Below are 16,009 nucleotides of genomic sequence, written 5' to 3'. Positions count from 1 at the left end.
ACATACTACTGACATACTTTTAAGTCAGTTAAAGTTGTTATACAAAGCCAGCTCTATGTTTGTATACTTGTAGAGCCACTGTTCTTTCATATCACTCTTTCTAGAGTAGCAGCAGAACAGAAAAGGAAGGGAAGAGAAAGCACATTTGTTTTTTCAATCCTGTGGCAGAGAATACTTGGGACCTCATGTGCCAACACTAAATCCATGTTAGAGACTCCTGTTGTGAACCTCTCACCTCTGCATGAGCAGGGAGTCATCCTGAGCTAACTTTCTTTATTTTGGTTCATTATTTAACGTGTTCTGTTTTGCAGCAGCACTAACACACACAAAAACCCAGTTAGACACTGAGGCTAGAGAGAGTGGGCACTAGAAGTCAAAATAGAGCAGTTCCATGGACAGAGACCTACTGGATTTGAGTCTTCCTTGTATGGCCTGAAAAGACATTTGGTGCAGATGCTCAAACAACGCATGTCTGAACACTGATAATGGACCCAGCAGATAATGGTCCTGGGTGGATGATGATCCACTGAAAATTGAGAAGGCCTAGGCTAGGAGAAAGAGAAATATGAGCTATTTCTTTACCTGACTTGCAAGTGAGAAGCAGAATTTTTCATTTAGAGTTATTACATATAAAGACATCAGACTCCTTTAATCTGTACCAAAATGAGAGTGACCCAATGGTCCTTTACCCATTTAAGAATGAGCTTCCATTTAAGAATGGCTCCTAAACAAGTCCCCTCAACTTAAGGCAGTTTCATAGATAAGGTAGTGATGAAACAAAGAACCCAAAGGTGGTGTTCTGAGAAAATGCCTGTGTCTATTCCAAATACAAGGAGAGGTTCCCTTCCAGGCGTCACTCACAGAAGAGGCTGCCACCTTGTATTTCCACCCTCACAAAGCCTTTCATGTTATAGGGCATTCTCTGAACCCCTTTATTTTTAACATCACAGCACTGCTTGGATACGTTACATTATCCTTTGGATAAGATACATTATTACCAATGCAAGCTTTAGATGCTTATAAATTTTATCTTGGTTAAAAAAATTTTTAAGAGCAAAACTACACAGATTTAGTAATCATCCTTGGATATGACCTCCAAATTGAAGTATTGGATGCTACTGTAAAACTCACCTAAAAAGCAGCATAGTAAGTGGCTGTATCATTAAGGTCATATACATAGGCCTACATGACAAATGAAAACATAAAAACATCAAGCGTCCAACTATTCAGCAAATACGTTATTGGGTCTCAAGATAAATCTCCAGTGAAAGCATCATTAAGGATTCAAAGAGTGATGTATCAAAACCAAACCTGATAATGTGCCTTGGAAAACTGTCAGATGACTCAGAATATGGCTATAGTGATGACAAAGACCTAATGGCATGGTTGCACATAAAGAATTCAAATAAAATCTTCTCATAAAATGTGGAAGTGGGGAAAAAGCAATACTTCTCAATTTTACATAATATGTGATTGAGTACATAGTGTGTAATACACATTTTATATAATATGATTTAAAATATAACTAAAACAATAAATTTAATATTCTAAGTAGTTATTTATTTCATTAAAGTTGGCCTAAAAGTGTTTGGACTTTTTTCAATGTGAAGTTGGAGAGTGGTCATCACATATTCAGAGGCATCTTGTATTTGGTCATATGTACTATTTATGGTCACCCTCCACCCATCCCAATGCTGGCTTTCGCTCCTTGGCATTCCTCTCCTTTCACATCCTAGGCTCCAGATTCAGCAAGCCTTGTGCCTGCCTGAGAGTCCAGTCCCTCTGGCCAAGAACAAACATGATATCTACATCAGAATGAACTTCACATAGTGGTTATTCGTCTGTGATTTTTAAGGTTTCTGGCTCACTAAAAAGCGACCTAGTTTTTACACCTCAGCTTCTTGTTGTGATTTTTTTAAAAAGGATGTGGTGCCTTCCCAACACACATGATATTAAATATCTATAAAGCCAGAGCAGTGGTCATGACAAGAGACATACAGGGGCTTGAGGCCTGAGGCTGACTGAATAACAGAAGAAACAATGAGAAGGTCAACAACTAATGAGATATTTTGCTAATTCACTGATTAAAACTATACAAGAGATTTTTTTATCCTTGCAAAATTCTGTCCTAGCAAAGGCTAAAACACTATCAGTAGCTATTAGTAAAACCTTTAAGCTTCCAATTAAACCTAACAAACATGTCCCCTAAAATTTATTGGAAAATATTACTTCTCCGTAGGGCTGAATTCACTGTGCTGATGTGGATTTAAAACACTAACCATAGAGGAATTCCGTACTGTGCACAAAATCAATTTCACAAACATGGAAGTGTCTTTGAAAGTCTGTTAATACTATCAAGTGGAAAAATTATCCTACATTTTAACTCTATTAGTCCTTCAAAAACCTTAAAAAAAAAACTATCTTCTCTGTTGAAAACAATATCTTTCTTTGGCTTTTTAGAACTGATATATTAGGCACAGCTCAGAGAAAGGAGCTAAGAAAAAGCTACACATGAATCCCACTTCTTGAAAAGTGACATGTTAGTACTGAAAACTGTTGTTTTAGAAGCAATTAGGCTAATTAAGCTTGATAGCATGATTTCAAGAGAGATGCTGTGCAAGCCCCTATCCACAATGAGAATTTGCACTGAAGCAAGGAACAGCCGATATGTGCAGAGATGCAACTCTGGAGTGCTATCTATAAACTCCATGCCCTTAGAAAGGATAGAGTGGAGTAAGATGATAATGATGATGATTTTGGATTAACATTTAGTCCTTTTCAAAGGGAGGAAAGGACCTTGTATCAAGAAGCAGGTCCCGGGACTTCCCTGGTGGCGCAGTGGTTAAGAATCCACCTGCCAATGCAGGGAACATGGGTTCGAGCCCTGGTCCGGGAAGATCCCACATGCCGCGGAGCAACTAAGCCCATGCACCACAACTACTGAGCCTGTGCTCTAGAGCCCGCGAGCCACAACTACTGAAGCCCGTGAACCTAGAGCCCGTGCTCCGCAACAAGAGAAGCCACCACGATGAGAAGCCCGCACACCGCAACGAAGACCCAACGCAGCCAAAAAGATAAAAATAAATAAATAAGTAAATTTATTTAAAAAAGAAAAGAAGAAGGAGGTACCACCACCCATCATTGAAGAGATTTTGTAAATGGAGAAAGGCTGTGACTGATGCATGAAAGGAAGAGGAAACCTGCTAAAATTTCCTTTGTAAGTTATTATTTCAAAGGAAGATCCTCATCACATCAAGTACACAACTCTGAACAAAACAGAGCTTAAGGCAAAATACGTAATAAGGATGCCTGGGCTTTTATTTTGAAATTAATAAAATGTGGTTGATTATACAAAGGTCCAAATTAAGCATAATTGTGAATTAAGTTTACTTCATGCCTGAATCAGATAGAACAGATAATTTAGAAAAATACACACAAATATTATGGTAAAGATATATTAACCTGGTGATTGACAGCATTAGATTTAATTTGAAAAAACAATATTGGGTTAAAACCAAAAGGGGAGAGATTTCTTTTTTTAATTCTCACAGTTAGAAATACACTTGCTTTAAAAACTCACTAAACTCACCATTGATCATGTTTTCAGCATTATGATTCATGCCTAAGTCTCTACAAGCAAAGACAGACGATACACCTAGATTCTGTGTTACTTTTCTTTGTTTTTTCTGTTGTTTAACAAGAGTCAGGAGGAGATGCACTGCTTCTGTAAGGCAGAGCCCTTGGATGATGAACACTAAAAATAATGCCATACTTGGCTGGTGACATAGATCAGTGGTGGCAGAAATGAGGAGTAAAACCTTAGCTCCTCAGAAAAACTGGCTTTTCTTCAAAGACAGGGCAACCTGACTTGTGATCATTCTCTGAAGCAATTTACATCAGTAGCCAGCTCAGTTACAACGGCTGGTGGGCAAGTATTAGACACAGATGACTCTTTTACAGCCAAAACACAGGAGAAATTAGATTATTAGCTTTCCTGTAAATACGTAATAAGGTTGGCTAGTCCTGGAGAGAAGAGGAATTGTGTATCACCAGACTTTTACTTTAGAATAGAACATTCCAAGTTCAGCTGTTTCAGAATCACCTGGGAAGCTTATTAAAAATACAGTTGCCTGGGCCCATCCCAAACCTTTAGAAGGAAATCTTTGCATTTTCAAAAAATTCCCTATCCTACATAACCTGATGAGTCTGTGTCCTGCAAAGCTTGAGAACTTCTGCTCTCAAGGGCAGTGCTGGGATGTCTTATGTTGCAAATCATTAATATTTTTGAGGTCCATTACTCACGTGTAAACCTTAAGAACAAAATCCTTCTCTTCCTTTAATTCTGTGAGCGACTGCAGGACATCCAGGATGCTTAGGACTGCACAGCCATACGGCCGCCGATAGTGCAGATGAGCAGGGCCCTTCTTTGAGTCATTCAGGAGCATCCGGCCTGGGGCACAGCAGAAACACCAGTCAGACTGAGAACTCCATGCTCCTCTATAGCACCACCGAACTGTCATCCAAGGATGCCAGAGCTATAGGTACCTTAAGAGATTTTCTAAACTGGAAGACTGAAGATGAAGGGAGCCATCCAAGGATGCAAGGTTATTTATGTAGAGGAATGCCAAACAGGCCTTTGGCCAGGGCTCTTCCCCTGCACCACGTTCAATTAATCATCCTTACTTCCCTCCTCAACACCAACAGTCCATTTATTAATCATATGTGAATGAAACAGTGGTTTCATGAATTTCTTAGAAAAACCAATGTGCTAATATATTTTAACTTCTTAGTTGAGTATTTTAGCTGACAGGTAAAAGTTATGTATACAGAGATAACGAGGACAATGTACTATTCTTCCAACCAAATTCTTCCAGCCAAAGCTGCTCCTGAACCACTGTAGGAGCAAGAAGAGTCTCAGAAAGTAGATGGGAGCTTGATTTTCCTGCCTACCAAGGCTGTGCTTATAGTGGCAAGAGGACTTGCAAATGCAGAACTGGAACCTCAACAAATGCTTTATCAAGTACAGCAAAACAAAAACCCAAAAGTACAGCAAAAGAGTTGTTTTGTTTTTGGCAAAACAACTCTTTTGCTGTACAGGATATGCCAGAACCCACTATGAAAGACGACTTGGTTAGTCATGGGCCCGCAAATTATGTCATAAACTTAAAATAAGACTGGACAAACGAACCACAGGTAGCAAAAATCTTGGGTGGGGTAGAAGTGAGATACCATCCATCTAGTGCAGTAATGACAGTAACTCTAATTTTGTGGAAAATAGCATAGATACATACTTTTTGATACAAAACACAGCAAAGGCCATTCACTACTTGTTAAGCTGGCAACCCTGGCAATCCGTTATAAGATCTCTGAGGCAGAGGGCTGGTACAGAGGCAGAACATTAGATGGAGAGAATGTAAAAAAGCAGGCCACTTGAAATAAAAAGTATGGGTCCAAAAACAAATAGGAAGCAGAAAATGCTTTCATTTCTATCAAATTCAGCTATTGCAGCAGCTGAGCTTAAGGTACAGCTCCAGTACAAGCTGGACTCTAATCCTAAAACCTGAAGTACCTGAAGTAATCCTAAAACCTGAAGAGCTAGGCAGAAGACAAAGGTCATACACAGTAGATATCCCAAGTTGGGGTGGTCTTAGTCATGTGAATTGATAAAGTGAACCGTACCTATTCGTATCACATGGGCAACTATATATAAATCTCTCTTCATATCTTTGCTGCTCAGATCCTAAGAAAAGAGAAAAAATAAATTAAGGCAATGAATACATAGAAAATAATTAAAATTTCATTTTGAACCTCATAATGGTTTGCTTTTGCTGCTTTTAGCATATGCTATAGGTGGGGGAAGGGGATTAAAGCACATAGCAGTTTAGTGTTTATAAGATTCCTGCAGTGAAAGCCTGGACATCTTATGTGCCCTTGGAAGATTATTTTGTTGACAATATTTTTCCAGCTCTTATTTAGACCACCTATCTCCGAAAGTTCTCACATTAGAAATCTCCATGACATTGACTTATCCATGTTTATTCCAAAATCATATAAAAACATTCTGTAACAAAAGAAATTTCCAATGCAGAAAAAGAAAGGGAAAACACCAAAAGGCTCATTAATGACTGAAATTCTGAAAGTTTACTCTCTACTAATTTTACATTTATTCTGCTGTCCACAAATGATTATTATACACTAGATATGTTCCCTTGAAAAGCGATTACTTTGGTTTTAGTGACACCTCAATAATTAGATCTCCCATTTCTAAATTTAGATATGTATCATTTATGCTGAAGTATAAAGCTGAAAATAATTTTATCTGGAAAATTTTAAGGGCTTCCTTTAAGTAAACAAATCTCATCCAGAATCACTTTTAAAACTAGAGTTATAAAAATAATTTTATACATTATTTATGTGTAGAACACATTTTGAAAAAAAATGTTTGAGTATATATTTATACTTTATTTAACACATTATACTCGAAGTAATAAAACTTCCTTTAATATGTATTGTTTCAGACTTTCACCAGGTCATCAACTGCTGCTCACTCCCAGCCACTGTTATGAACTAATGATGATTGAAGGAGTAACCTCTATCTTTAATGGGACAGGTTCCTGTGATTTCCCTTTTGCTTCTAGGAAACGGTCCCTTAGTTCCATTTCCTTCCCATCTTTCATCTTTTGATTTGTCCCAGATACTTATCTCTTTTCAATAAAGCAGGAAAAGGGACAATCAAGCAACAGTCATGATTTTGAATGAGCTTTGGATCCAGAATCCCCATGTTTGCTTTATGTTTATGTTTACCCTGTAGCAGGGTTAGGTCTAGGGTGAGGCAAGCAAGCCATCTAAGGTATAAAATTTAAGGTCTCATTCTCAGGATCCTGCGCTTTGCTTGCCTCACCATAATCCCAGCTCTGCCCTGTAGAGTGGCCCTGAACATATGAAAGAAAAGGAGACATTAAAAAGTAATTTGTAATGGTGAAATTGAAGCTTTTAGATTCTAGATGGTTATAATATTTTGCCAAATTCTTGATGGAATAATGAAATATACTTACAATGAAATGGGTTACAAAATAATTTAACATAAATTGTTATCTCTGGAATCACAAAGATATATTTTTGCATGGAAGTTGTCTTTTGATATTGAAAAATGATATTTTAGACTCCATTTCAATAATTCCTTTAATTTAAAGTGATATCCTCCAAACAGTACTACATTTTGCTAAATATTAATATAACTACTAAAAAACAGAAATTAAAAAACAGATTACCATTTTTATATAATTTTTGGGATAGAAACATGTCTATTACTAAAAGATATGTAAATGTTTGACACATTTCAAAGTGAAATGGTCTTCTACATAGCTTAGATTGTGTTAATCCAAACTATCAAATAACCAGTATAATTATAAATCCCAATATACATACAGAATTCAAGCCAGTTACCAAAGATGATCAAACACTAACCAGATGGGCTGTACACAAAAGCATGGGATCTCTCCTTTGGTTCTGTTCAGGTGAATGAAAGGAAGAAGCCTAAAATGTAATTTATAGTATTTTCTAAATGGCTGGATAGGGGCTCTTTCTTACCATGTTATACATGATACCCAGAACATTCTGTGGCATTTATTTGAGGTCAGTAAAAATAAGATGACAATAATCAGTACCAGAAAATATTTTAAGTAAAATTATTATTTGTGAGTTCCACATAATTTCAGTGTCAAAATTCAGTGTAAAGGCTATCTTATTAGATATGAGCATGGTTAAACACAGTTACCATAGAGTTATGTCACAAGACCTGTAAAACCAAGGTGGGGAGAGAGGTGACTCACCCACCATTCATCTGGTGAGCAGGGTTTGAATTTAGATTTATTCACTGGACCTTACCCTCCAATCCTACATAACTAGGAAGCTGGTTCCCAACTACCTGGTGGGTAGAAAAGACAGTGACTCAGGGATCAGCATCTTGACTCAGTTACTAATATTTCATCTGAAACATGGAAAAGTCAATTCACTTTCCTGTGCCTGGACTACCCTTTTTCTGTAGAGATAATAGGATTTACAAATATAAAACACAGCCAATTTATTCATTCTTATGCTGTAGAAAAGGAGGCAGTATTTTAATAAATGATGTTATTGCACTAATAATTAAATTCATTCTTAATTCCAAGAAAGCACTACCTAAAATTCTATTTTGAAATGTGAAAAAGTAAATGTAAAAAATATGATGCCAATTAATGCAGGGAAAACAACACAAGTTCATTCTCTGAGCTGATCACTCAACTATAATAGAAAATAAACATGTATTCATTTACTTATGTAGCAAATCATTAGTATTTGCCAGGCACTGTGTGTGAGGCACTGGATATCTAGTAAGGAGCAAATACACAGACATGCTCTCTCATGCTCATACCACACAGCCATTGTTAACCATGAAAGTCATCAAAATCCTCACTGTATTAGACATTTACATAAATATGAAACACCTCCTTCTTGGATAAAATTCTTCTTGTACAGGAAGCTCTGAAATCTAACATAGTCAGAAAAAAACAGGATTTACCAAGAGCAAGATTGTGCATGGATAATGTGACTGTCTGTACTGTGGCTCTGAAGTCAGCTTGAGTAACCCTGCAAAACTGCTCCATTTGTATGGTTCCCTTTTCTTGATGCTAAGGTAAGCTAACATGCTGGCACTGACCACAGCTGTACCTGCATTTTCTTGCATTTACTCGAAAACTCTGTAACACGTATGCCAATCTGGAAAACTCCTTTGGCCCACAGGAGGAACTCAAGTCTTAGATAGTCAGAAAATAGTTTCCACCAAAATTATCATTTCGTATAAACTTAAAGTAAAACATGAAAATCCTGGCTAGAACAATCTTGTTCAAAAATCTTCTAGGCTTTGAAAAAAATTCCTCAAATCGTTTTTTTGGGGGATCTTTAAAAAAAGATCCAGGGCTGTACTGCAAAGGGAACTACAAAAGTGGGTATTTTTAGCAGCTTTGTGCCTTCTCATTGTGGCAGAACAAGAGCACGTCATAAGTGTTACGTGCATCTCTGATTTATAAAGCTGGGGCTACAGCCTAGGCCTCTGGGCCCCTATAGATAATTAAAATGCCGTTAAATGAAATTTTGATTTACTGTATAATTACATTCAAATATCATAATTAAGTTCATTTTTCAAGAGACAAGGACTGCACTCATCACATTCAAGGACAGCACACACACATGCACACGCGCGCGCACACACACACACACACACACCTCTGTTCCCACAGTGCCAAAGAACAAGGAATCGACAATTTCTTTTGCTGCTTTAACCAAACAATATCAGAGCACGAGGATCTATAAAAGACTCCTAAGGTCACTGAGACATTCTAGACAGATGGGTGTCTCATCTCATTCTAATCTTGTTTCAGGAAGGTGGCCCCAGAGAACCAGCTCAGTGTTCAGGTAGTCTCACTTCAGATGCTCTCCCCCAATATTCTAACCTACATCCCATTACCTTCAATTTGGACTCTTTCCCTTGTTCTCCTGTTGAAGAGAGAGCATTGATCTTTCCAGACTAAACCATCTCAATTCCCTTAGCCGTCTTCCTGGATCTGCTTTTCCTGCTTTTTCTTCCTGTATTATCTCCTAAGCTTTGAATGCTGAGCTCAAAGATGTACGAAACTTCATGTTAGCTTAGCTAGATTTGTAAATCCTTCATACCTGAAGCAATTTCAATAAAAGTTAGTCCTGTAAAAGTGGCTTCTGATTCTGCAGTAACATCATTTGAGATTTCGATAAAGTTGTAGTAAATGAACAAAAAAGGTCAGGTAAACAAATCCAATTTTATCTTTCAGAGAAAGTCACATATCAGAGCCCTAGATAAATCCCATTTGTGTTTAAGAGGCACAACGTAAGGTTTGAGACACCTGTCACCTATCAATCATGCACCACAAACGAGGGCAGCGGCACTGTGACACCATCATACCTCCCTGCACTCAACAGGTTTTGATGTATCTCAGTATCACTGAAGCACATCAAAGAATCCATGATAGTCAAAAGTGGTTTAAAATTGTGACACGGTCTTACTTTCTTCTTCAGCAAATAAATTAACTGAAATAAATAAAGCTGGGCAGTTAAGTTTTATAACTGGGTAAAAAAAAATTTAGTAAATCATAATCAGCTTGAAGAATACACAAGGCAATGTGGTATTGTGAGGCTTAGCACTTTTCAATAAGCAGGTTACCTAGCCTTCTCTGAGCTGATGAGTCCACGAGCTCAGAGACCACGAATAACAGCATGGTTATTCAGAAAAAACTTAAGTATGAATCATGGCACAAAAAGACTCTGTTCGGTATTTGAAAGAGGAGGACTATTTAGTTTGTCTCTCTTTATATAAACTCATTAAAAAACTGCAAAGCTGTAAATTTGGCGGGTGCCTTTAGAGAAACCATACTTACACATCAGAGAAATTCCCAGTGGCCTTGAAGAAGAATTGTAAGAAAGACTTTCCTCAAATTTTATGTGTCTATTATATTAAATAGCTTCTAAAATGTACATCAGTAAAAGGTACTTGATTATATTTCTTTAATAAATTAAATTAAAAACTGAAGCTAATTTCAGTTTTCTTAAATATTTCATTAAAACCTGATAGACACATAAATCAAGTTCTATTCTCACCAGTGTGTGGGGAAATAAGAATAAATGCTTGTTTCCAGGGCAACAATATCCACATAGCAGGGCCCTAGTTAGAGTCAACAGCAGAGAAGGGAAATAGAATTTGCACATACTGTAAAAAGGGCACACATTCGTTCTATCTTCTCTGGGTTCCTTGGCCCACCATTCTTGTTCAGTCTCACCAGAAACCGCTCACTGAAATGTAGGAGAGAGAGACAGAGAAATGTAAGGGACTGCATGCTCGAGAACAAATAAAAAGGGCATTTACAGAGAAACCCTAAACACTTTCAGGACAGCCCATAGTGACAGGCAAGGCCAAAAGTACATGTCTAGTAGCAGGAGACTATCTTTCTTGCCAAGCAACATGCAATAGAGACTACAAACTGCTTCACAGGTGTTGCTGTTTACTCGCCAGTTGTGGCTCTTACCTCCCTAAAGCTGTGTGCTCCCTGAGGGCAGCAATGAGGATTATGTCTTGTATTTTTCCCAAATACCCTCAAAGCTCTGGGCATAACAGTAAGCCCATAAGAAGCACATACATTCTTTGATGTGAACACTCAGATCATCATAAAAATATTCATCACACTAGGTCCGAAAGAGTCTACATTACCCAGTTTACATCTTCCTATACAATATTTGAGAATCATTTTAGAGCCAATAAAAAATGTTACAGGGACTTACAAAAGTTTGGGTGAAAAGTAAAAAAGAAATAATGTACTGTAATTAAAGCTGTAATCAGAATTTAATAGGGCCATTAAGATATTTTATTCATCAAACAATATAGGTTAATTCTTGAAGGAAATTATTGGACTGAAAAACTTTAGAAACAGTGTTTGCAACATTCTAGAGAAATGTCTCCTTTCTCTCTTATCTCCTTCCTGCCCCTGCCTAGGATCTCATTCCCATCTCCTCATCCCAAGGTTCTCTACCAATTGTAACAGGAAAACTGAGCCATGGCAAAGACAAAGTATGTGGTTCTAAAAGTAATTTGCTTCTCCTGTGCCCAGAGTCATGTACTCATTACACATATTAGGTATCAGTAAAAAGGCCAATACTAAAATATTGTACTAGAATTATAAGATATGTTATAATATCAGCTGCACAGGTTGCTTAGTCTGTTCACATATTCATTTGTTCATTTAGTCAACAAATAGTTACTAAGTTGTCTGTGCTAAACATAGGAACACAAATGTGAACACAATATATATAGGGCACTTTTCTTCCTAGAGCTCATGGTCCTTCCTAGAGCTTAACTTCCTAGGCAGTTAAATGTGCAGAAATGAAGCTCAGAAAAGATCTGGCTTTTATAAATCTGGCAAATATAAATTTGAGATGCTTCAGCCAGCAGATTAGATGGGAATAAGCAGGGAATATACACAGAACAAGAAGAAAAAGGGGCTTTGGTCAGAATCCTGAGGGACATTGATAATTAAGAAACAGGTAAAAGAAGAAGAACTAGCCAAGCAGACATGTAGGGACAAATAGAAAAACAGAAGAAAAATAAGAAGAATGGTGGGATGCTATGTTAGTTAAGGGAAAAAAGTGTCTGAAAGAGGAGGGAGGGGTCAAGGAGGCCCAAGGGCACTGAGAATCACATGAGACAACAATACAACAAAGTCCACCGGATGTTAAAACAGATATCATTGGTGATTCTGGCAAGAACCATTTTTGTGGAATGATAGTGAAAGAGACTAGTGTGAGGAGTAAGAAATAAGGAAGCAGAAACAGTGAGTCTAGACCACTCTTTGAAGAGGTGAAGATGTGGAAGTGATGAACTTTTAGTTAAATGGGCATGTTGAGTTGAGGGAGGTCTTTGTTTAAAGATGGGATAACCCACATATATTCAATTAATTTTCAATAAAAGTATCAAAATTCAGTAAGGGAGCACAGCAGTTTCAACAAATGGTGAACAATCCATATAAAAAATAAAACCTTGATCTTGCCTATGAGAAATGAACTTGGGGCTTCCCTGGTGGCGCAGTGGTTGAGAGTCCGCCTGCCGATGCAGGGGACACGGGTTCGTGCCCTGGTCCGGGAAGATCCCACATGCTGCGGAGCGGCTGGCCCCGTGAGCCTGCGCGTCCGGAGCCTGTGCTCCGCAATGGGAGAGGCCACAACAGTGAGAGGCCCGCATTTCGTAAAAAAAAAAAAAAAAAGAAATGAACTTGAATTTATCATAGACCTAAATATAAGAGCTAAAACTATAAAACTGTAAGAATACACACAAGAAAAATGAGACAAGTACCTTCGTGTATCTTGTTCACATTTGTTTTTCCATATTTAGCACACAGTAGAAAAATCTTTGTGATCTCAGATTATTAAGCATATAACATGAATCACAAAATGATAAATTGGACTTTATAAAATTAAAACCATCTTCTCTTCAAAAGACACTGATAAGCAAATGAAAAGACAAGCTATAGAGTGGAAGAAAATATTTACACTGACCTAAGAAAGGACTGTATTGACAACATATAAAGTAAGCTCAGACGTAATAATAAATAACAACTCAAAAAATGGACCAAAAAATCTGAACAGACTCTTCACCAAAGAATATACAGGGATGGAAAATAACCTCAAGAAAACATTATTAGTAACTAGAGAAACGTAAATTAAAAGCACAGTGAGATACCACTACACAAGTACTAGAATGGCTAAAATTAAAGACTGAATATACCAAGGATTGGCAAGAATGTAGAGCAACTAGAACTCTAATAATCTGTTGAGGAGAATGTGAAATGGTACAACCACTTTGGAAAACAGCCTGACAGTTTCTTTTAAAGTCAAATATGCACTTACTATATAACCCAACAATTTTACTCCTAGGTATTGACTCAGAAGAAATGAAAACATGTGTCCACACAAAGACCTGATTGTGAATGTTCATTGCAGCTTTATTCATAATCGCTAGAAACTGTAAAGAACCCAAATGTTCATCAGGAGATGAACAGACAGATATACCATTGTATGGTATACCCATACAATGGAATATTACTTCACAATAAAAAAAGCAAACTACTAAGATTTATAACAATATGGATGAATCTCAAAGGCATTATGCTAAGTGAAAGAAGTCAATCACAAAAGACAATATACTATATGTCTCCATTTATAGTACATTCTAGAAACGTAAAATTATAGGAACAGAAATCACATCAGAAGTTGCCAAGACTGAGGAAGGAGGGCATGGGTTTGACTGCAAAGGTACATAAGGGAATTTTCTGGGGTGATGAAATGTCTGTTTCTTGACTATGGTAGTGGTTTAACAACTATAAGTTTGTGAAAACTCATCAAACTATGCATTAAAAAGGGTGAATTTTGGGCTTCCCTGGTGGCGCAGTGGTTGAGAGTCTGCCTGCCGGTGCAGGGGACACGGGTTCGTGCCCCGGTCCAGGAAGATCCCACATGCTGCGGAGCGGCTGGGCCCGTGAGCCATGGCCGCTGAGCCTGCGCGTCCGGAGCCTGCGCTCCGCAACGGGAGAGGCCGCAACAGTGAGAGGCCCACGTACCAAAAACAAAACAAAACAAAACCAAAAAAAAGGGTGAATTTTACTATATGTAAATTGCAGTTCAATAAACCTGACTTCAGAAAAAGATGGGACACACCTAAGAACATTTACATCTAATGGGAAAATGATGTTAGCAGAAGGGGAGAGATTGATGACAGTGGAGAAAAAATAATGGGTAAAGGAAAAAAAGGTTCCCACCTACTCAGGGAATTGTGAGAATCCAGGAGAGTTAAGGAGAAAACAACAGGTGTGGATACAAAAAAATCTGTAGTTTTAGTAATGGAGAGTTGAAGGTTAACAGAGAAACAGGAAATAAGAACATACGGGTAAAGTTTAGAAAAAAAAGACATCCAAAAACATCAGGAAAAATTCTCAAGACCATCTGAAAGAAACTGTAACTAGGAAAAGTAAAAATGATGGTTGTCACATGGACAAGTGGAAAGTGGAAAAAAGGACATTCAGTTGAGTCAATTTTCTCTCGAAAGTATAATCTTGAAACTTTAAAAATCTCTCCATCTCTTTCACTACCTACCACTAGACTAGGCTACTACTGGACTGTAGCTGGAATGATTATAACAACTTCCCAGCTGATCTATTTCCCTTTTTGCCTCTCTATAATTCATTCTTCGGAGAGACTGATCCTTTTAAAATGTGAATCAGATTACACTACCTCCCATATTAAAACCTTTTTCATATGGTCAAAGTGATTTTTTATACAAAGGTATCAAGACAATTCAATGAAGGAAAGAATAATATTTTTAACAAATGATGCTGGGACAACTGGAAATCCACATGCAAAAGAATGAAGTTGAATCTCTATTTCACACCATACGTAAAAATTAACTAAAAATGGATTATAGATGTAAATGTATGAGTGAAAACTATATAACTCTTTAAAGAAAACATAAGCATAAATCTTCATGACCTTGGATAAAGCAATGGTTTCTTAGATAGGACTAGAATACTAAAAGCACAAGCAATGAAAGAAAAAAATAGGTAAGTTGGACTTCATCAAAATTAGAAACTTTTGTGCTTCAAAGGACATCATCAAGAAAGGGAAAGGGGGCTTCCCTGGTGGCACAGTGGTTGAGAGTCCTCCTGCCGATGCAGGGGACACGGGTTCGTGCCCCGGTCCGGGAAGATCCCACATGCCACGGAGCGGCTGGGCCCGTGAGCCATGGCTGCTGAGCCTGCATGTCCGGAGCCTGTGCTCCGCAACGGGAGAGGCCACAACAGTGAGAGGCCTGCGTACCGCAAAAAAAAAAAAAAAGAAAGGGGAAGGTAATCCACTGAATGGAAGAAAATATGTTCAAATAATATATCTGATAAGGGACTTGTAGCTAAAATTTATAAAGAACTCTTACAATTCAATAATAAAATAACGAATAGACATTTCTACATCGAAGATAAACAAATGGCCAATAAGGATATGCAAAGGTGTTCAACATCATTAGCCATTAGGGAAATGCAAATCAAAACCACAATGGGGGCACTACTTCACTTCCACTAGAATGACTTTCATCAAAAAGACAGATAATAACAAGTGTAGACAAGGAGGTGGAGAAATTGGAACCACCATATAATGTTGGTGGGAATGTAAAATGGTGCAGCCACTTTGGAAAACAGTCTGGTGGTTCCTCAAAAGGTTAAACATAGTTTAACATATGACCCACCAATTCTATCCTTAAGTATATATCCAAGAGAAATGAAAATATATGGCCACCCAAAAAAGTACATGAACATTCATAGCAGCATTTTTCATAATAGCCAAAAGATGAAAACCACCAAAATATCCAACAACAAATGAATGGATAAATAAAATATGGTAGGTATAT

General features: G+C 37.6%; 1 protein-coding gene across 1 annotated transcript in view; it reads right to left on the bottom strand.

The window, feature by feature from the left end:
- Positions 1-16,009, bottom strand: part of DOCK3 (dedicator of cytokinesis 3) — a 404,078-nt gene that overhangs the window by 125,745 nt on the left and 262,324 nt on the right. The window contains exons 10-12 of the mRNA XM_029243318.1: positions 10,779-10,860; positions 5,680-5,740; positions 4,303-4,450 (exon numbers count right to left, since the gene is read on the bottom strand). Coding sequence (XP_029099151.1) covers positions 4,303-4,450; positions 5,680-5,740; positions 10,779-10,860 — 291 coding nt within the window. The remainder of the gene's footprint in view (positions 1-4,302; positions 4,451-5,679; positions 5,741-10,778; positions 10,861-16,009) is intronic.

The sequence above is a fragment of the Monodon monoceros genome, unplaced genomic scaffold, assembly GCF_005190385.1.
Source record: "Monodon monoceros isolate NGI ecotype Baffin Bay Population unplaced genomic scaffold, NGI_Narwhal_1 Super_Scaffold_3, whole genome shotgun sequence".
Taxonomy (NCBI): domain Eukaryota; kingdom Metazoa; phylum Chordata; class Mammalia; order Artiodactyla; family Monodontidae; genus Monodon; species Monodon monoceros.
Note: the sequence above shows the minus strand (reverse complement) of the source record. Positions and strands in the feature narration are given on the sequence as shown.